Consider the following 21,789-nt stretch of genomic DNA (forward strand, 5'->3'; position numbering starts at 1 on the left):
TTGTCAAACGCCTTACTGAAGTCCATACAGAACACATCCACGCCCTTGTCCTCTGCAATCCTCTTCATTACTTCTTCAAAAAACTCAGTCAAGTTAGACACAATTTCCTACACACAAAGCCATGTTGACTATCCCTAATCAGTCCTTGCCTTTCCAGATGCATGTAAATCCTGTCCCTCAGGATTCCCTCCAACAACTTATACACTGCCCATGTCAGGCTCACCAGTCTATAGTTCCATGGTTTTTCCTTATCACCTATTTAAAAAAGAGACCCCATGTTAGGCACCCTCCAGTCTTCTGGCACCTCAACTGTGGCTATCTCAGCAAGGGACCCATCAATTACTTCCCTAGCTTACCACAGAGCTCTAGGGTACACCTGATCAGGACTTGGGGATGTATCCAACTTTATGCATTTTAAGACATCCAGCACCACCACCTGTGAATATGGACATTTTTCAAGATGTCACTATTTATTTCCACACGCTTTCTATCATCCATATCCTTCTCCACAGTAAACACTGATACAGAAAACTCATTTAGTATCTCCCCCATCTCCTGCAGTTCCACACAATAGCAGCCTTGTGGATCTTTAAAGGGTCCTATTCTCTCCCGAGTTACTGTTTTGCTTTTAATGTATTTGTAGAATCCCTTTGGATTCTCCTTAATCGTATTTGCCAAAGCTATTTCGTGTACCTTTCTCGCCTGCTTGATTTCCCTCCTGCTTTTATACTGTTCTCGGGATTCACTCAATACCCGCTGTCTAAAGCTATCATATACTTCCGTCTTTTTCTTCACCAACAGCTCAAGTTCTGTAGTCATCCAGCATTCCCTACACCTACCAGTCTTTCCCTTCACCCTAACAGGAGCATACTGTCTCTGGACTCTTGTTATCTCATTTTTGAAGGTTTCCTATTTTCCAGCCACCCCTTTACCTGCAAACATCCACCCGCAATCAACTTTTGAAAGATCTTGCCTAATATGGTCAAAACTGGCCTTGCTCTGATTTAGAACTTTAACTTTTGGATCTGGTCTATCTTCTTCCATCATTATTATAAAACTAGAAGATTATGGTCACTGGCCCCAAAGTGCTCCCTCACTAACATCTCAGTCACCTGCCCTGCCTTATTTCCCAAGAGTACGTCATGTTTTGCCCCTTCTCTAGTTAGTACAATTCACATAGAGTGAGAAAACGTTCTCATACACCATTAAATTCCTCTCTATTTAAGTGCGTAACACGATGGCAGTCCCAGTGTATGTTTGAAAAGTTTAAAATCCCCATCCATAAACACCTTAGTATTCTTACAGATAACTGAAATCTCCTTTCAAATTTGTTTTCTCAATTTCCTGTTGACTATTGGGGTGTCTATAGTATAATCGCAGTAAGGTGATCATTCCTCTCTTACGTCTCCATCCTACTCAAATAACTTCCCTGGACGTATTCCTGGTAGCATCCTTCATAAGTACAGCTGTAATGTTATCTGTCATCAAAAACGCCACTCCACATCCTCGCTTGAGCTCCTCCCACGCCCACACACCACCCCCCCCCCATCCTATAGCATCTATACCCTAACATTAAGTTGCCAGACCTGTCCAACCTGAGCCATGCCTCTGTAATAGTTACGATATCCCAGTCCCGTGTTTCCACTCATGCCCTGAGTTCACCTGCCTTAGGGCATTGAATGCAGTTCTTACATTGAAATAAATGCAGTTTAATTGATCAGTCCTACCTTGTTCTTTGCTTTGTTCCTGCCTGCCCTGACTGTTTGACTTGTTCCTTTTCCCAACTGCACCAGTTTCAAACTGATCTCGTTCCTCACTATGTTCTATTGACAGTAAATGCTAACACGTTAGATAGGAAGGTCTGATCATTAATATGTGGCTCAGTTGTCTGCTTCTCAGCGCCATGGACCTGGGTTCGATTCCACCCTTGGGTAACTGGGAAATAAGGCAGGGCAGGTGACTGAGATGTTAGTGAGGGAGCACTTTGGGGCCAGTGACCATAATCTTCTAGTTTTATAATAATGATGGAAGAAGATAGACCAGATCCAAAAGGTAACTGTGTGCAGTTTGCACTTTCTCCCTGTGTCTGCGTGGGTTTCTTCCGGGTGCTCCAGTTTCCTCCCACACTACAAAGATGTGCAGGTTAGGTGGATTGGCCATGTTAAATTGCCCATAGTGTCCAGGGGCGTGTAAGTTAAATGGATTGGCCATGGGAAATGCAGGGTTACAAGGAAAAGGGTGGAGGAATGAGTCTGCGTGGAATGTTCTTCGGAGGAGCGGTGTGAATTTGTTGGGCCAAATGGCTTGTTTTTACACTGTAGGGATTCTGAGAGTCTTATTTCATCAGTCCGTACTCACAACAGTGGATCTTATTTGCTCCAACAAGCTATTCACCATGGTGGGCTGTCTTTGGCTTTCTGTTGAACGGGTCACAACCTTGATTAAAGTTTTGTGTGGAGTTAGATTTGCTGTGAAATTTACCAGGACGTGCAGTATTTGTCGTTAGTCATCTGCCAGGCAGAATGTTTGTTTAAATTGTCATGTGTCTGTGTTGAGTGCGTGTTAATTCCAAGGACTTTGTGTGATCTGTTTTCTCCTCATAACCACAAAATGAGAAACTAATTGTAACGTGTGCTCAGTGACAGTGCCCAAATTTTACCGTGCATTTAAGACAGGAGTACACGTTAAATGATGCATTTCTGTGGTTTAGATGCACCATAAAAATGTGGGATTGCAGGAAAATACTTAGTTAGAAGCACACTAGGATGGGGAGCCAGGTGAACACCTTCCCACAGTGTTTCCTTCAAAAACCTGCTCAGAAGTAAGAAGTTAGGCTTGGTAAACCCAAACCACAGTCAGCTAGTTGATAATTTCACATGATTCCATGTAGCATAATATTGCAGAGCCCAGCTGATCACTTTCTCATTAAAATTGACTTTTATGAACTGTAGTTTTACAGGGTTTGTTCTTTTTTTTAAAAGAAGTTTCAGCCTGCTTACCTGGAGAACATGAGGTAAATGCTGCTTCTGAGGAAATTGTTCCGAATGGTGTTCGTTCCTGGGAAAGTGATGACGATGACAAAACCTCACACGCCAGCTCAAGTGACTGGACTCCACGTACCCGGATAGGTGCAGGTTAATATGTAATTAATGGATTATTTTACTGGGAGAGCTGGAAGCTCAAATAGTATTAATTTGTGCGCAAGTTACTTTTCATCTCTACATAGTATGATTTTATTGGCACTCGGTGTGCTCACTGGAGGTTAGTAGAATTTATTTTCCTGCTTGACTCCTATTCTGTCCCACTCCACCTCATTGTCTGTTGTCAAGAATTCTAAAATTTTTCTTCTGAAACTCTCTGCTTTACAGCATGCAGCTTGGCATAGTGAAACTGTTTGATCTTAGTGTTTCAAGGTATGTTTTTAAAACAGTGTACTTTTTAAATACTGTGTTGGTGTCATCTGGGGTATATGTCTGACTGCAGTCATGTTCCTTTTCATCAGTAGTGAGTTTATATTGCAGCTTCCAATTAAACTCAGGCATACCATTAGCCATTTCAAGTGACCTAATTTAGGAGATGGTGATTTAGTGGTGCCACTTGTGTGCATGCAAGCTGCCTTATGAAGGAGAAAATCTGCTGAGTAAAGGAGGCAAATATATAGAGATTTCGCAGATTTATTCCCAGTGTAGCCTTATCATTTTGAGCCAGACTCTCTCATGCCCTAAATTTTTGTTTTAGTCACCAATAAACCATTACACACACAGATGCAAGAATTATTATCCTCCTCCAGTTGCAGAGTGTGGCCCATCTTATTCTATGCCTCTGGATAATCAGGTCAATATTGGTAGAAGTGACCCCTGCACAGCCCTTGTGGAGAAGTCATCCCATTTCCCTCTATTAAGAATATCTTCAATTGTGTCGTGTGGCACTCCTATTGTGCTAAGTGAGATTGACTTTGAAGAGGTCTGGCAGTTCAAAACTAGACATTCCATGAGGCGGGGCATCACTTGCCAAAAAACTCGACCACAACCTGTAATCTTGTGTACCATCATCATGTAACTTGGGGAAACAGCCCTGGTTTAATGAAGAATGCAGAGTATGTTGAGCAGCAGCAGGCATACCTACAGAATGAAGATACAAAGCAGAACTACTCGCATGTCAAGTTGTGGAATCCACATGTGATAGAGCCAAGCAATCCACAGTCTGCAGATAAAGTCTAACCTCTGCATCTTGCCACATCTAGTCACGAATTGTGGTTGAATTAAACAATTAACTAGGGTGAGATGAAGCATTTACATTCATCTTCAGCAAAGAACAGTTGAGCAGATGATCCACCTTGGCCATCTCCTGAGATTCCCAGCATTACAAGTACAAAACTTCAGCCAATTCAATTCAGTTCACATAATATCAAGATGGAGTCATTGAATACTTCAAAGCCTATGGGCCCGAACAACATTCCAGTAATAATATTGAAGATCTGTGCTCCAGAATTAACCATGTCCCCAGCCAACATTTCCCAATACAGCTACAACAGTAGCATTTGTCTGGCAATGTGGGAAGTAGGTATCTCCTATTCACAAAAGCAGAATGAATCCAACCAGGCCAATTATTGTTCTGTCAGTCTGTTCGTGATCAGAACGCTGATGGAAGGAGTCATTGACATTTTGTTCTGAAGAACTTGCTCAGCAATAACCTGCCCACTGATGCTCAGTTCGGGTTCCTTCAGGATCACTCAGCTCCTGACCTCATTACAACCTTGGTTCACGTGCAGACCGAGAGAGCTGAGAGAGTGACTGCCTCATTTGTAACTCTTAGAATCATGATGTGGAGGTGTTGGTATTGGACTGGGGTGGGCAAGGTCAGAAATCACCCAACACCAGGTTAGAGTCCAACAGATTTATTTGAAAACACAGGCTTTCAGAGTGAGGCTCTGAAAGCTTGTGATTTCAAATAAACCTGTTGGACTATAACCTGATGTCGTGTGATTTCTGACCTTAAATCTGTCGCAGCATAGAAAATAGAAGCAACAACAAACCATTTGGCCCTGTTCAAATTTGTCATGGCTGATGTTCTTGTTTGCCATACACCTACTCTCTCCCTATAACCTCTTGACATCTTTAGGGTCTGGAAATCTATGTATATTTCTTTTTTAAACATACACAGTGACTTGACCACTACAGCCTTCTTTACTATCGAGTTCTCCAGGTTCACCAATTTGCGTGAGTAAATCTTTCCTCGGCTCAGTCTGTAATGGTCTAACCTGTATTCTGAGGCTGTTCCCTTATACTCTGGGCTCCCCTTGGCTAAGGGGAACATACCTAGTCCTGTCCAGCAGTACAGGATTTTATATGTTGCAGTCTTTTAACGTCCACTGATTACAGGCCTTATTGACACAGCCTTTCCTCATCTACAAACTTGCCATCCCAGGAATCTACCTGAAACAGTGCCATTTCCAAATGGAGCAAGACCCAGACAACAGCCAGGCTTAGGTTGATATCTGATGGGAGTGTTAGTTACTAACACTTAAGCACCAGGTAATGCCCCCCTATAATGAGAATCTAACCATTTCTCCTTGAAGTTCATTAGGACTGTCATCGCCAAAGCTTTCACCAGCAACAGACCAGAAACTGGACTGAATCAGGTATATAATATTGTAACTAGAAGAGTAAGTCAAAGACTAGTGCTGTGCAATTCATCTCCTAACTCCCCAAAACCTGGTCATCGGAAGGCACAAATAAGGAGTGAGGTGGAATACACCCTATTAACTTGGGTAATAGCAGCTCCAACAATAGCTTGACACCATCCAGGACAAAGCACCTGCTGAATTGATATGCCATTCTCCTCCAGCGATGCAAGGTGGCAGCAGGGTGAGCAACTGCAACAATTCACTTAGACAGCACTTTCCAAACCTTGGATCTCAAACATCTAGAAGGTCAAGGGCAGAAAATAACACGGGCATACCATGGGCAAGTTCCCCACCAACCTACTCAACATCCTAACCACAAAATATATTGCTGCTCCTTCACAGTCGCTGGGTCTACATCCTGGAATTCCCCCCTTATGGCATTATGTGTCTACCTACAGCACATGGACTACAGCAGTTCAAGAAAGCAGCTCGCCACCACTTTCTTCAGGCCAATGAAAAACGGTCAATAAAAGCTGGTCCAGCACATCCCATGAATTGTCTTTAAGCTATCTGAACTGAACAAAACTATTTACAAACTTGATATACTTGACCTTGACCTTAATTGAGTTTCCAACTCCATATCATTCTCTCCAAGATTAACAACACACTGCTCTCAATCCTGCATCAATCTACCTGTTGTTGAAAACTGCATCCCTGCATTTGTTACTCTACCATCCTTTTACAGTGTTCCACTGCACACCACTTACCTGCCATTTTCCAAAAACATGAGCTCGTTCCAAATTCTGCTGCCCACATCGTACTTGCATCAAACCTTGCATCCATCACTCATGCTGGCTAATCTGCACTGCTTCTGGTCTGGCAGCTGTTTGATTTGGAAATTCTTATCCTTGTATTCAAATCCCTTCATGTCCTTGGACCTCCTATCTTTAATTTCTTTCAGTCATACAATCCTCTGAGGTGTCTCTCTTCCTCCAATATTAGCTTCTCGCACATCTCCAGTTTTAATCTTTACACCATTGGTGGCCATGCTTTAGTTCTGTGCTGTGACATTTAGAAATTATTTGTCTCTAGCTTCTTGTTTTTGGACAGTTGTTCTGACTATCAGAATTCGGCCTGATAATGCTTCTGTGAAATGCTTGGGGACAATTTGCACTGTTAAAGGAACTATATCAAGACAGGTTGGCATTTTTGAATAGTGGAGAAAAGTGACACCTCTACTTTAGTTTTGTCGCCATTTCTTATCACTTGTGAAGCTGTTTTTTGTATGCAGGTATGTTAAAAACTTACAAAGTTGGAATTGAAATAGGCCATTGGCTCTTCAGTTCTGCTTTATCATTCAGTAAGATGATCTTGCACCTCAATTCCATGAGTCAACCTATTTATATGTCCTTTGAGTCCTTTAGTATTCAAATCTATCAGCTTGTATCTTGGAAATGCTGAATGACTAAACATCTGCTGCCTTTTGGACTGGAGAGTTTTTTGATTTGATTTTATTATCGTCACACGAACCTAGGTACAGTGAATAGTTTTGTTCTGCGTGCAGTGCAGGCAGATTGTACCATACAAAATGCGTAAGAGTATTAGAACAGTGCGAAGAATACAATGTTATGGCTGCACAGAAGGTGCACAGTGAGCAAGTTCAACATTAAGTTTGAAATTTGAGAGGTCCAATCTGAAGTCTATTAAGAGTGGGTAAGAAGCTGTTCTTGAATCTGTTGGAATGTGTGTAATGCTTTTGAGGTTGGAAGAGATTATAACCAAGGTGGGAGGGATCTTTGATTACATTGGCTGCTTTTCTGAGGCAGCGGGAAATATAGTTGGAGTCAATGGTTAGAATATTGGCTTGTGTGATGGACTGGGCTGTGTTTACAATGCTGTAATTTCTCATGGTACTGGGCAGAGCAGTTGCCGTTCCAAACTTTGATGCATCTGGATGGAATGCTTTCTACGGTGCATCTGTAAAAACTGGTAAGGATCTTTATGGACCTGCCGAACTTCCTTGACCTCTTGAGAAAGTAAGAGCATTGTTGCGTTTTCTTGATGGTCACATCAGTCAGAGTTCCAGAAAATCTTGATTCTCTGAATAAATTCCTTCTCGTCTTAGTCCTGAATGGTCAATGCCTTACAGAGAGATTGACTGAACTCCCCAGATTCACCATCCTGAGAAATATCCTCCTCAGCACCTATCCTTTCAAGCCCCTTAAGAATTTTATGCTTCAAAGTGATCATGTTTCAATGTGTTAATTTCTAGACAATTAGGCCTAGTCTGCTACTCAAGCTCTCCTCACTCAAGAAGTGAGGGACAGGCAGAGGGCTGGAGCAGAGAGCTATCCGTCTGCTTGGCAGAGGCATGGCATTGCCCAGACAGCTCTGGGGTGGACAGGGAGAGGTAAGGATAAAAAAGAAATGTTCGACATGGTGGCTCAGTGGTTAGCACTGCTGCCTCAAAGGGCCTGTTTCCACACAGTAGGGATTCTGTGACAACACTGTCATTCCCAGAATGAATCTAGCAAACTTTCATTGCATTCGTTTTAGACCAAGAATATCCTTCTTTCCGTGAGAGGAACAAAACTGTAACATAATTACTACAGGTGTGTGTCACCAGTCTCACTAAGGTCCTTTACAATTACAAAAGTAGTAAGGCTTTTGTAACACTATATTCCAAAGTAGAAGTGTGAAGTAATTCAGAGATAATATAAAACGAAGGGTATAATTCAAAAGGAGGTGTAAGAGCAAAGGGACCTGGATTTTATGTACACCAATCATTGACTGTTCAATGGCAGGTTGAGAAAGCAGTTAATAAAACATATAGAATCCTAGGTTTATAAAATAGAATCTAAACATACGGAAATTATGATAAACTTGCATAAAACATTGGTTTTGCATTTGAAAGAATGAAGTTCCTTATCCCTGGACGCAGTTGAATGAATAGATTGGAAAACTTGAACTGTCTTCCAAGGAGAAGAGAAGGTTAGGAGAAGATAAAAGTTTTCCAATCTAAGGGCTGTGGATATGGGATAAATTACTCCTGCTGATGGAAGTATCCAAAACCAGAACATCACAATGTAAAAAGTGATTGTTAAAATAAACCAAGGCCACAAAAATGTTTTATGTGGTGACTTGTTAGGATCTGGAATGCGCTGTCTGAGAGTTCAGTGAATGCAAATTCTGTAATGTATTTTAAAATAGTATTGGGTAATTGTCTGAAGGGCTGGGGGTGAAAGATCAGCAGGACTATGGGGAGACGCCAGGGGTTGGGTCTAGTTGAGCCCCTCTTGCAGTGAGTCATCATGGACACAATGGACCACTGGCTTCCTCCTATGCAGTAACCATCTGATTCCATGATCCTTTTCTAGTAAAAGCTAGCATACCATTTAGTTTTCTCGTTACTTGTTATAACTGCATGTTCACTGTCTACAGAGACACACTTCATTTGCCACGGATAATGTTTCCCAGCCTCCTGTTTTAGTTTCTTTATGATTTTCAATTTCACAAGCTTTCAGAATCTGCTCAAGTCACCCCATTCACCTGTTAGCTTTAATGGTGAGAGTGACGACTGTGGAAGCCAAAGAGCATGCTCCATTTCACATGATGTTCGCTGGTATGTGCTTCCACAGCTGGTGGAATTCGAGTGGAAGAATTTGTAGCCCTCAGATGATTTGAGAAATCATAGACACTGTTCAGTTTACTTTTGGAATATTTTACTTTTAAAATGCCTGACTTTACCCATTCCCCTTTCTGGCTAGGTCCTTACAGTTTTGTCCAGCAGCATCTTATGCTAGGTACAGATCCACGGTCTATCCTGAAGGATCTATTGAGAGGGAGCAGTCCTCCACCTGATCTCGATGACATGACACTGTGGCAGATTGTTCTCAACATTTTGTCTGAACCACCAAAACGGAAGAAGCGCAAAGATATTAACACCCTGGAGGATGTGGTGAGGATCTTGAAAGAGAGCAAAAAAATCATGGTCCTCACTGGAGCTGGGGTAAGTGTTGGATAATATTACAATTTTACAATCCTCTTACCTGTTGTAAGGCCACCACTTCCAGGCTGTTATCAAATTCAAATTGTCTTTCACAGCTAAGATCCTTGTCATTTTCAAAGAGTTTATTTTTAGTTAGTATTTTTTAGTACTGTAAACGTGAAATACTTTTTATCAAGCTTATCTTTTTGACCTGTCTGCAGTTGTGTAAATATACTTGCTGATTGGGAGAATGCATTGGTTTTTCTTCGTTCTCAGTTTGAAGTCATAGAGTCAAAGTCCTAAAGGTCTACAGAATAGAAACAGGCCCTTCAGCTCAATGTGTGCATGCTGCCCAGTTTTCACAGTTAAACTAGTCTCATTTGTCTACATTTGGTCCATATCCGTCCATACCTATCCCACACATTTACCTGTCTAAATATTTCTGAAATGACAAAATTGTACTCGCTTCCACAACTAGACCTGGCAGTCCGTTACAGACACTCACCACCCTCTGAAAAAATTGCCCCCCGGACCCTTTTCTGTCTCTCCCCTATCACCTTAAACCTATGCCCTCTAGTTTTAGACTTCCTTACCATGGGGAATAGTTGTCAGCTATCTACCTTATCTGTGCCTCTCGTGGTTCCTCCTCTATGTAAAATTGTTGTTGATCAGCCTGGGCTTAGTCTGTAGTGTAACACAGCAAAGTGCTGGAGAAATTCAATGAGTCTGGCAGCACGTGTGGAGAAAGAACCAGAGTTAGTGTTTTAATTACTTCAGATTTCCAGCAACTTTTATCTTCATTCCAAATGATTGGCCTAAATGGCTTATTATGCAAACAGAAGACCTCCTATTGCTGTGGAGAAAACTGGTATAGATGATACCATTGGTTCCTTATGTTTAAATTGAATCTTTGCTGGAAACATGCTGGCAATTCTGCTTTGCATCACATTTTCTAACTGGAGCATGAAATTACATGACAGGAGCAGCAAGGAAAAAATATACAAATGTCCAAACTTTCTCTGGTGGCGTTAATGTGCCATGTGTGGAAAAAAAATTGTAAAACTGACTAGGAGTAAATCCTTTAGTCTTTTAGCATGTTTGTATTTTGTTTGCAGTGATTTAGAAATGTCAGTATTTTATTAGTCTCTTAGTGCCTCTGCATTGTTCACCAGTTTAGCTCAACATTTAGCCAACCAGCCCCACTGTACAAGATAGATGTTTTAACATTGTACTGGCAAAGCAGGTTGAATTTTTGAAGCTTTTAAGGAGAAATAGCAGTTGAAAATCAAACAAAGTTAAATATCTTCTTTATCTTTGAGTCGATTGATATGCTTTTGGGTTTTTCCAGGTTTCTGTTTCATGTGGAATACCAGACTTCAGATCGAGAGATGGCATCTACGCTAGATTAGCAGTAGATTTTCCAGATCTTCCAGATCCTCATGCCATGTTTGATATTGAATATTTTAGGAAAGACCCTCGGCCATTTTTTAAGTTTGCAAAGGTAAATATCTCGCATGGGAATTTTTAAAAAAACTTATTACATGCTTATCAGCATTGATTTAAAAGTTGAGATACAGAGAGAGGGGGTCAAATAGAGAGAGAGAGAGAGAGACTGAGATAGTAAGGTTAGAACAAAAAAGACAGATCCTGAAACACATTTACACAAACAGTGTCACCTGGTTACTGCTTATTTACAAATTTTACCCCATTGATCATTTGTGAGCATGAACAAAAGTGCCTATACATTCACAAAGAGACAAGTTGATGAGGTTGAATGTAATTGACATGCTGAAATGAGTTTGCGTCAGAGAGATGCCAGGCCCATAGGCCATACATCCCAAGTGGTGGACCGTTTCAGACAATACATTGACCATTCACAGCTGGCATCATGCTAATTGTGCTCAACCTGCCTATGTTTGCAATCCTCAGAAAAGTATATTCACTATTGGATATGATTCTCCGATTGGAAATAATATGTTAAATAATCAGGACTGTGCTCATTTTTTTAAAAAAAGTCATTTTGAAGCCATTAAGTGGGCTTGTAGTGGGATGTACTTGTGTCGGCTCGAAATGTCTACATAAATGAACCCTGCTTTATGGAGGCGGAAGGAATTTGTATATACGTTGCATCTTTTTCATAAAACAGGGTCATTGAGACAGTCAAGTGCTGCTGCATTCCTGTCGCAATATCCTGACCAATCAGAATCTACCAGGTTTGAGAATTAAGATTGACGGTTAACTGTTACTGTTGTATCTCCATGCCAGTGATGGCCCAACCAATCAGAACCCACGTCTTATTGCATATAGAATTGTATTCCTTTTGGAAGGCTGTTTCTTCTATCCGAGTTTGGTGAGGGCAAGACCAAAAGGTTCAACCGCTTGTCAATTTTTAGCGATGCTTAAGCTCTGTACTACCAAGCAGCACTGTTTATGCTGGTACGTAGAGATCTCATTGCTCGTTGTTTTCCTTAACTTTTATTCATTCTCATTAATGCTATTGGTTGCTTCATGCTCCTCGTGCTTACCTTGTCTTTATCGCCAAGTTGCTGCTTTTGCCTCGTTTCAGATTGCATTTGCCCCTCCTGAGGTTTTCCTGCTATCTCCAAATTTGTGCTGGCACTCTCAAAGTCACAAAAGAGCCTAGACTTGCTCTGCCTTCATGCTGGCACGACCACAACCAAAGACTTACCTGTCTCCGGTTTCAAACCAGTCTCCCTCTTGGCCCAAAGATGTGGAACATGGAATAACGTTGAAGCTTGAGTCTCCACGTGTGATTGGCCCCAATGTCTACTTTATTATGCTTCCACAGTTGTTTTTTGCAGCTTACCATGGTCCAAGTTCCCCTCTGCATCAAGGTCCATCTTCTGTGGATTCCGATGCTCTAGACCTGACCATGGATGAAAACATTCCTCCTTTTCCATTATGGAATTCCATACTTTTGAAACGCCTTTGCTGCCTTTTCTTTATAATTCACTGTGGGACGTGGGTGCTGGTGGTTGGCCAGCATTTCTTGCCCCTCCTAGTTGCCCTTGAGAAGGTGGTGGTGAGCTGCTTCCTTGATCTGCTGTAGTCCATGTGCTGTAGCTAGACTCACATTCCCATTAGCGGGGGGAGTTCAAAGATTCTGACCCAGCACCAGTGAAGGAACAACAATATGTTTCCAAGCTAGGATGGTGAGTCGTTTTGAAGAGACCTTGCAGTTGCATGTATTCCCGTGAATCTGCTGCCGTTGTTTTTTGAGGTGGAAGTGGTTGTGGGTTGGAAGGTTCTGTCAAAGTACCTTTGGTAAATTTCTGCAGTACATTTTGTAGATAGCCACACTGCTGCTGCTAAGTGTCAGTGGTGGAGGAAGTGGATGCTTGTGGATGTGGTGCCAATCAAGCGGCTGTTTTGTACTGCATGATACCAAGCTTCTCGAGTGTTGTTGGAGCTGCATCCTTCCAGGCATGTGGGGAATTACTTATCACACTCCTGACTTGTGCCTTGGAGATGGTGGACGGGTTTTGGAGAGTCAAGCAGTGAGTAACTAGCTGCAGTATTCCTAGCCTCTGAGCTGATCTTGTAGCATATGGCAACTCTAGTTGAGATTCTGGTCAATGGTAAACCCCCAGATTGTTGATAGTGAGGTTTTCAGCGATAATAACATCAGTGAATGTCAAAGGGTGGTGGTTAAATTGTCTCTTAGAGGAGAGGCTCATTGCCTGGCACTTGTGTTGTGCGAATGTTACTTACCACTTGTCAACCCAGGCCTAGATATCACCCAGATCTTGTCACATTTGAACATGGACTACTTCAGTACCTGAGGAGTCACAAATGGTGCAATTGTGCAAACACTATGCAGTCATTGGTGAACGTCCTTAATTCTAATTTTATGTTGGAGCAAAGATCGTTGAAGGTGTTTGGGTCGAGCACAGTAGCCTAAGGAGCTCCTGCAGAGATGTCCTGGAGTGAGATGACCTCCAATAACCACAAGCACGTTCATATTTGCCAGGTATGACTCTAACCAGGAGAGAGTTTGCCCCGGATGCCCATTTATACCAGTTTTGCTAGATTTTTGCTGGTCTTTGCTTCAAGAAGACCACTATCATCCGAGTTCCAAAGACAACGCATGCAACAGTGAGATGGGTCTGGGTGGGATGCTTCAAGGGGCGGTGTGGACTTGTTGGGCCGAAGAGCCTGTTTCCACACTGTAGGGAATCTAATCAATTCAACATGCCTCAATGACTACCGCCCAGTGGCTGTGACCTCCATAATGATGAATTGCTTCGGGAGGTTAGTCATGGTCCACATCAACTCTAGTCCCCCAACCTGCTTCAACCCCCTGCAAGTTTGCCTACTGGTGAAACAGGTGCATAGCTGATGCCATTTCCCTAGCCCTGCACTCATTCCTGGAACATCTGAATAACAAGGACCCTTACATAAGCCCCTACTCATTGACTACAGCTCTGCCTTTAACACCATAATCCTGACCAGACTAATGTCAGAACTCTAAGACTTAGGTTTAGGCTCCACCCTCTACAGTTGGATCCTCAGCTTCCTGATCGACAAACTGCAATCAGTGAAGATAGCAGCACTTCCTCCACAATAATCCTCAACACTGGAGCCCTGCAAGGATGCATTACTCAACGCCCAACAGTACACGTGACTGTGTAGCCAAATTTTGTATAAACGCAATCTACAAGTTCACTGACAACGCCACGATTGTAGTCCAGATATCAAACAATGATGAGTCAGAATACAAGAAGGAAACTGCTTGGTGTCATGGTGCAGTAATAATAACTTCTCCCTTTGTCAGTAAAACAAAAGAACTGATCGTTGACATCAGGCAGGAAGGAGGAGGATATGCCCCTATCTACATCAACATGCTGAGGTTGAGAGCATTTAGTTCCTAGCAATGACAATAACCAACATTCTGTCCTGTACCTATCATGTAGATACGAAGGTCAAGAAGGCACAACAACACCTCCTCTTACTCAGGCAGCTTAGGAAATTTGCCATGTCTATAAGGTATGGTAACTGCTGTGCCCAGGACCGCAGGAAACTGCAAAAAATTGTGTGCACAGCCAAGACCATCACGGAAGCCAACCTCCCATCCGTGGACTCTATCAATACTCTAAATTGCCATAAAAAGGCTGCCAACATCATCAAAGATCACTCCCACCCTGGTAATACCCTCTTCAAATCTCTTCTGTCGGGCAGAAGATACAGAAGCTTAAACACACATACCAACAGATTCAATAACAGTTTCTTCCTTGCAGTAATTAGACTGCTGAATGGACATCTGGTTTCAAACCTAATGTTGGTCTTGTTTTTGTACACCTGTGCACCCATAACCTTATGTTTCACTCTGTCTAAGCTCTCTATAATCTGCCTGTACTGCTTGCAAAACAAAGCTTTTTCACTGTACTTAAGTACATGTGACAACAATAAATCAGATCTCCTTAATGCCACACTCAGTCAAATGCAGCCTTGATGTCAAGGGCTGTCAGACTCTCATCACCTCTAGAATTCAGCTCTTTTGTCCTTGTTTGAACCAAGGTTGTAATGAGATCAGGAACTGACTGGCCCTGTGGGACCCAAACTGAGTATGGCTGAGCAAGTGCTGCTTGATAGCACTGTTGACGACACCTTGCATCACCTTACTGATAATTGAGACTAACACCTGGAGGCTAGTCCCAAAACTGGGAGACCCATGCAGGGACGATGGAATAGTCGGGAGCTGCTGTTCTGACAGCTCTCAACATCGACTGTGGATCCCATGAAGTGTCATTGCTCCAGGTAATTGGCCTGGTTGGATTTGTCCAACGTTTTACATACAGGGCATACCTGGGCAATTTTCCACTTTTTGGGTCGATGCTAGTGTTGTGGCTGGAAGAACTTGTCTAGGATGCAGCAAGTTCTGGAGCACAAGCCGTCAGTACAATTGCCAGAATGTTGTCAGGGCTCAATAGCATTTTTAGTATCCAGTGCCTCTAACCATTTCTTGATATCACGTGGAGTGAATTGAATTGGCTGAATCCTGATATCTAATACCGAAGACCAGTAAGGGAAGCTAAGATGGATCATCCACGTGGCACCTGTGGCTAAAGATTGCTGTGAACGATTAGCTTCATCTTTTGCATTGAAAATGGGGGTATTTGTACAGCCACCTCATCTTCCAGTGAGCTGTTTAATCACCCACCACCATTCACAACTGAATGCAGGCGTGACTGCAGAATTTAGATCTGATCCATTAGTTGTGGGATAGCTTAGCTTTGGCTTTCATTTGGTGATGCTGCTGTTTGGCATGCAAGTAGTCCTGTTTGGTATCTTCACCAGACTGACACCTCATTTTCGGGTATGCCTGGTGCTGCCCCTGGCAAGCCCTCCTGCACTCTCCATTGAACCAGGCTTGATCCCCCAGATTGATAGTAATGGTTGATTGGGGGGTATGCCTGGCTATGAGGTTGCATATTGTACTGGAGTGTAATTCTGCTGCTGTTGATGGCGCACAGCGCCTCATGAATGCTCAGACTTGAGTTGCTAGATCTGTTCAAAGTCTGTCCCATTTAGTGTGACGATAGTGCTACACAAAACAGTGGAGGGTATTCTCAATACAAAGGTGGTACTTTGTGTCCACAAGGACTGAGTATTTGTCACTCTTACCAATGCTGTCATGGGCGTATGTATCTGCACACGGTAGATTTGGTAAGGATGAGGTCAAATATGTATTTTGCACTTGCTGGTTCTCTTACTACCTGCCACAGACCAAGTCCAGCAGCTTCTGTCCTTTTAGGACCCTACCAGCTCTATCAGTAGTGCTGCTGCCGAGCTAGTCTTGGTGGTGGACAATGAAATCCCTCACCCAGAGTACATTTGCACTGTTGTCACCCTAGGTGCTTCGCGCAAGTGTTGCTCAACATTGAGGAGTACTGATTCATCAGCTGAGCAAGAACAGTCCTTTGAAATAGCAGGAGGTTCCTTTTCTCCGCGTTTAACCTGGAGCAATGACACTTCGTGGGATCCACAGTCGATGTTGAAAGCTGCCAGAACAGCAGCTCCCAACTATTCCATCGTCCCTGCCCGGGTCTCCCAGTTTTGGGACTAGCCTCCAGATGTTAGTAAGGAGGACTTTGCACAGTCAACAAGTAGTCTGTCTGGTTTCATTTCTTCCTTGCAACTTTTGTAGTGATTGATATAAATGAATACCTTGCCAGGCCATTTCAGAGGGCAGTTGAGAGTCAGCCACGTTGCTATCGCTCTAGAGTCACATGTAGGCCAGACCAGGTGAGATGACAGTTTCCTTTCCTGAAGGACAGTAACAAACCAGATCAGTTTTTCTGACAACCTACAGTAGTTTCATGGTCATCGCTGGAATCTTAATTCCAGATTTTTAAATTGAATTCAGATTTCACCATCTGTTGTGACAGTGTTTGAACCTGCGTCCCCAAAACAATAATTGAGTTTCTGGGTTAATATTCTGGTGATAATACCAATAAGCCATGGGTGCCTCTCTCTGGTCCTTTGCTTCACTTTTGCTCAATCCAGCAGTCATGTGCTTTGGTATGAACTTCATCCTGTGTTACACGCACTTTGGCCAAGGTTACTTTGCAATAATACAAATATATTAGTCCACTGTCTTGATAACTAAAGGAAATCAATTGGAAAACTAATATTTCCAATTAAAAGCTAATAACTCCATTCACTGGAAATGGCTTAAAGGTCTTTGTATTTCACTGCAGAGTGTAATTTTCTCTGCCATCACCCTACAACTACTTTGTGCTGTAATGTGTACATGATTGTCACAAATACTTCTTAGATTCTTTTTGTCTTCATCCATATTCATCCCGGGTGATTAATTGTCATCTGCAAATTCCTCTAGGCCTTGCCACTCTCTCTTACTCTCCCAGCTTTCTCTGCTGCAGGCGCACATTTGTCTACTTCTCATCTTCACTGCCTTCATGCAAACATCATGATACGCCTTTTCTCCTGTGCTTTCAAACTCAATTGGCATCTCTCTGTGCCTATTAAAAACCTCAAGACTAACAGCTGAGTCCATGCTTTAGCCATTCCCTGATCCTGTTTCTATTTTTGGCTTGCACTGTTTTAGAGCTTTAATTGCTATGCAATCCACAGCTTTTGTTTTCTATTATTCAGTCATGGAGTGTGGGTCACATGCTAGGTCAGCATTATTCCAGAGGGCTGTTAAGAGTCAACCACGTTGCCATGCATCTGGAGTCATATGTACGTCAAACCAGGTCAGGGTGCAGATTTCCTTCCCTAAAGAATGTTAATGAACCAAATTATTTTAAAAATTGACTGATTATGTGGTTGCCATTAAATTTGTTTTTTTTGTTTCAGATTTTACTTTACTAAATTTAAATGTCTCCTTCTATCATCGTGGCATTTGAACTTCTGTCCTCGGAACATAAAGCTTGGGGTTCTGGGTTACTGCTCAGTGACACTATCACTAAGCAACTGCCCCCCCCCCCCCCCCCCCAACAATTGGTATATCTGACTGTTCTTTTTTAAAAAAAGCTGACTCCTATTTGCTAGTGTGACTGGCCAAGCAGTGTGATCTGTTCAGTGAGCTGATCCGTGAGCTACCCTCAATATTATGGAGCCAAAAGGCTTGCCATGATCTTGTAGTAGTATTGCTTCTTACTTCTTGCTTCTTTATTGACTTTTAAATGAGCTTCAGTTGAAGTAGTGAAAGCTATCCTTGTTAAATGTAAAGGGAATTTGCTGCAAAATTGCTCTGTGGAGAGGGGAGACAAACAATTTAAACCGTTTTAAATTCATTGCTTGAATACTTGAGCTAGCACACCCACTACAATCAGAATTCCTGAAGCCTGATCAGATAAAAACCTCATGACTGATGAAGTCAACACAGTGTGGAGCTGGCGGAACACAGCAGATCAGGCAGCATCAAAGGAGCATGAAAGTTGATGTTTTGGGTCAGGGCCCTTCTTTAGAACTGGACTTCTGATGAAGGGTCCCGACCCGAAACATTGACTTTTCTGCTCCTCCGATACTGCCTGACCTGCTGTGTTCCTCCAGCTTCACACTTGTGTTGACTCTGACTCCAGTATCTGCAGTTCTTGCTATCTCTCATTGTTGATGAAATTGTGTGTTAAGTTGGTTTGTTGCTTAATTCAGTATTAATATCTGAACTTCTTAAATTTGAGTGTAATTCCTTGTATTTTTATTACACAGGAGATTTATCCTGGCCAGTTCCAGCCATCTCTTTGCCACAAATTTATAGCTTTGCTCGATAAACAAGACAGGCTGCTGCGGAATTACACCCAGAACATCGACACCCTGGAACAGGTTGCTGGCATTCGCAGGATTGTTGAGTGTCATGGTTAGTTGAGGATAATCTCTTAACTAGGTACTAAAATTACTGAATGAGTTTTCCATCACTTTTCCCTGCGCCCTCTGCTCCCCTCCCTAGATCCTTGCCGATCCCCCATATCCTTGGCAATTGCATGCTTTCATGAACAGAAAGCATTGTAGTTTACATTTGCTGTTTTTTTGGGTGGGATACAAATATTATAATAAAAGCAGTTCTGAACAATTATAAGTCTGTGAATGCATTGACCTTCTATTAAACACATGGTCTCTGTGACCTTGCATCTCAAGTACAAGGTTACGTGGCTCCAGTCAGTGGCATGTATTTGAAACCGAGCATTCCACACCACTTTGGCATTGTGCCATCTACATTCTGTCACTTCTGACTTGACCTGGCAGATGATGGGATCATTTGTCCGGCCAGGCTGTTTGTGTTTGGGGAGTGGAGTATGTAATGTTGAGTTTGTCTGGTATTCCTTGTTCAGTCCAATTTAAACACACCGGAGTGTACTGACATTCTCTAATCAACATATGTTCAGCGATATGATTTCACAACCCTGTGGAGCAGATGGGACTTGAACCTGGGCCTCCTGAGTTAGAGGTAGGGACATTGCCACTGCAGGACAAAAGACCTGCTCGGAGTTTGTAATGCAGTGGAGAAGAGCTCACATCTAGCAAAAGACAAAAGAAATTATTTTTGTTGTTTAGGGAAAGAATTTCTTATATATTGCTGAAATGATGGTGTAACTTCTATATGTGAAATGTTGGACACCTTTGTCCTGACATCACTTTGGAGGAACCATTATTTGGATCAGTTTGCAGCTTTGGATTTGCTACACTTTCCAAACTAAGCTTTTAAGCATTAATAAATTTCTGTGCACATTTTTCCCCTTGATTAGTAGCAAAACTGTTGCCTTATTTTCTGGAATTTTTCTGCAGGTTCATTTGCAATGGCTTCTTGTTTGATGTGCAAATATAAAGTTGATTGTGAAACAATCAGAAAAGATGTTTTCAACCAGGTAAGGACAAGCCTGTTTGTTGAATATTTGTTACAGTTGGTCTTTGATATCAGTAGTTTCCTCTAAGGCGTGTAATGGGCATACCTCTCCTTGCCTTTTTTAATTCATTCACGGGATGAGGGTGTCGCTGGCTAAGTAGTATCTACTGCCCATCCCTAATTGCCCAGAAGGCAATTAAAAGTCACATGTAGGCCGAACCAGGTAAGGATGGCACTTTCCTTCCTAAAGGACATTATTGAACTAGATGGGCTTTTCCGATAATGGATTTATGGTCATTATTATATTCTTATTTCCAGATATTTATTGAATTCAAATTCCACCATTTGCCATGTGGGGGGACACATGCCTGTGTTCTGATGATAACATCAGGCTGCTTTTTCATCTGCTGTTTGGTTGCTAAATGTGGAGACTTGACAGTTACCACAGTTTGCAAGGTCAATCCCATTCTGTCCTCTAGTATATTAGACCGTATAGGGGTAGGCCTTTTTTAAAATTTATTTGTCACATGTACTAAGTATAGGAACACATAAATATAGTAAAAAAGTGCGCAAAGTTGCTATTCACTGGTGCCCACTTGGTTACAAAAACCAGAATTTATCCCCTCAAACCTCCTCCGCCATTCAGTCAGATCATGGCTAATCCAGAGTTCCTCATGTCTACTTTCCTGGCTTTTCCCCTTAACCCTTGCTTCTCTTATTAATCAAGACTTTTTTTCTATTTCAGCCTTAAATATATACAAGGAGACTGCCTCACAGCTCTCTGTGGCAAGATATTTCAGAGACACGCAACCCTCAGAGGGAAGGTTCCTCCTCATCTCAGCCTTAAATTTGCGCCCCTTTATTATGAGACTATGCCTCTGGTCCTAGACTGTCCCATGCGGGGAAATATCCTCGCAGCATTTATCCTATCAAGCCCCTTAAGAATTGAACCTGTCTCAATGACATCACCCCTCACTGTTCTAAACTCCAGTGAGTAGAGTCCCAACCTGTTTAACCTTCGCTCATAAGACAATCCCTCCACACCAGAGATCATCCTAGTGCCCCTTTTCTGAACAGCCTCCAATGAAATGAAAGCTTTCCTTAAATAAGGGGCCCAGAACTGCTGACAGTACTCCAGATGTAGACTCACCTCTACCTTGTACAGTTGCAATAAGACTTTCCTATTCTTGTACTCCATCCTCCTTAAATAAGAACCAGTGTTCTCCATTAGCCTTCCTGATTACCTGCTGTACCTGTGTACTAGTTTTCTGTGCTTCATGTGCATATGCCCCCATATCCCTTTGTATTGCAGCTTAGACTAGCTTCTCTCAATTTAAATAATACCATTGTTTTGTTCTCCCTTCCAAAACAACTTTACATTTTTCCATTTTATTCTCCATTTGCCAACTTTTTGCCACTTAATTAACTTATCAATGTAACTCTGTAAACTGTTTGTATCCCTCTTGCAACCTGCCTTTGCATCTAATTTTAGGGGCGACATGGTGGCTCAGTGGTTAACACTGCAGCCTCACAGCACCAGCGACCCAGGTTTGATTCTAGCCTCGCGCGACTGTCTGTGTGGAGTTTGCACGTTCTCCCCATGCCTGTGTGAGTTTCCTCTGGGTGCTCCAGTTTCCTCCCACAGTCCAAAGATGTGCAGGCTAGGTGGTTCGGCCAGGCTAAATTGCCCGTAGTGTTCAGGGGTGTGTGGGTTATAGGGGGGATGGGTCTGGGTGGGATTTTCTGGAGTTTATATACCAGGACTAATTTATAGATCAATATATGCTTGTTGAGAGATGTGTGTGACTAATTAAGCAGAATAGCTTGGAGTGTAGAACTAATCTATGT

At 42.4% G+C, this 21,789-nt stretch overlaps 1 protein-coding gene across 3 annotated transcripts in view; it reads left to right on the forward strand.

The window, feature by feature from the left end:
* The window catches only part of sirt1 (sirtuin 1), a 38,381-nt gene that overhangs the window by 6,179 nt on the left and 10,413 nt on the right, over window positions 1–21,789 (forward strand). The window contains exons 2-6 of one of the 3 annotated variants that reach the window (XM_048550885.2): window positions 2,982–3,134; window positions 9,394–9,635; window positions 10,963–11,115; window positions 18,810–18,957; window positions 19,884–19,963. In XM_048550885.2, the coding sequence (XP_048406842.1) occupies window positions 2,982–3,134; window positions 9,394–9,635; window positions 10,963–11,115; window positions 18,810–18,957; window positions 19,884–19,963 (776 nt within the window). The remainder of the gene's footprint in view (window positions 1–2,981; window positions 3,135–9,393; window positions 9,636–10,962; window positions 11,116–18,809; window positions 18,958–19,883; window positions 19,964–21,789) is intronic. The other 2 variants (XM_048550886.2, XM_059653167.1) reach the window with 2 other exon arrangements.

This window comes from Stegostoma tigrinum, chromosome 20 (genome assembly GCF_030684315.1).
Source record: "Stegostoma tigrinum isolate sSteTig4 chromosome 20, sSteTig4.hap1, whole genome shotgun sequence".
Classification (NCBI taxonomy): domain Eukaryota; kingdom Metazoa; phylum Chordata; class Chondrichthyes; order Orectolobiformes; family Stegostomatidae; genus Stegostoma; species Stegostoma tigrinum.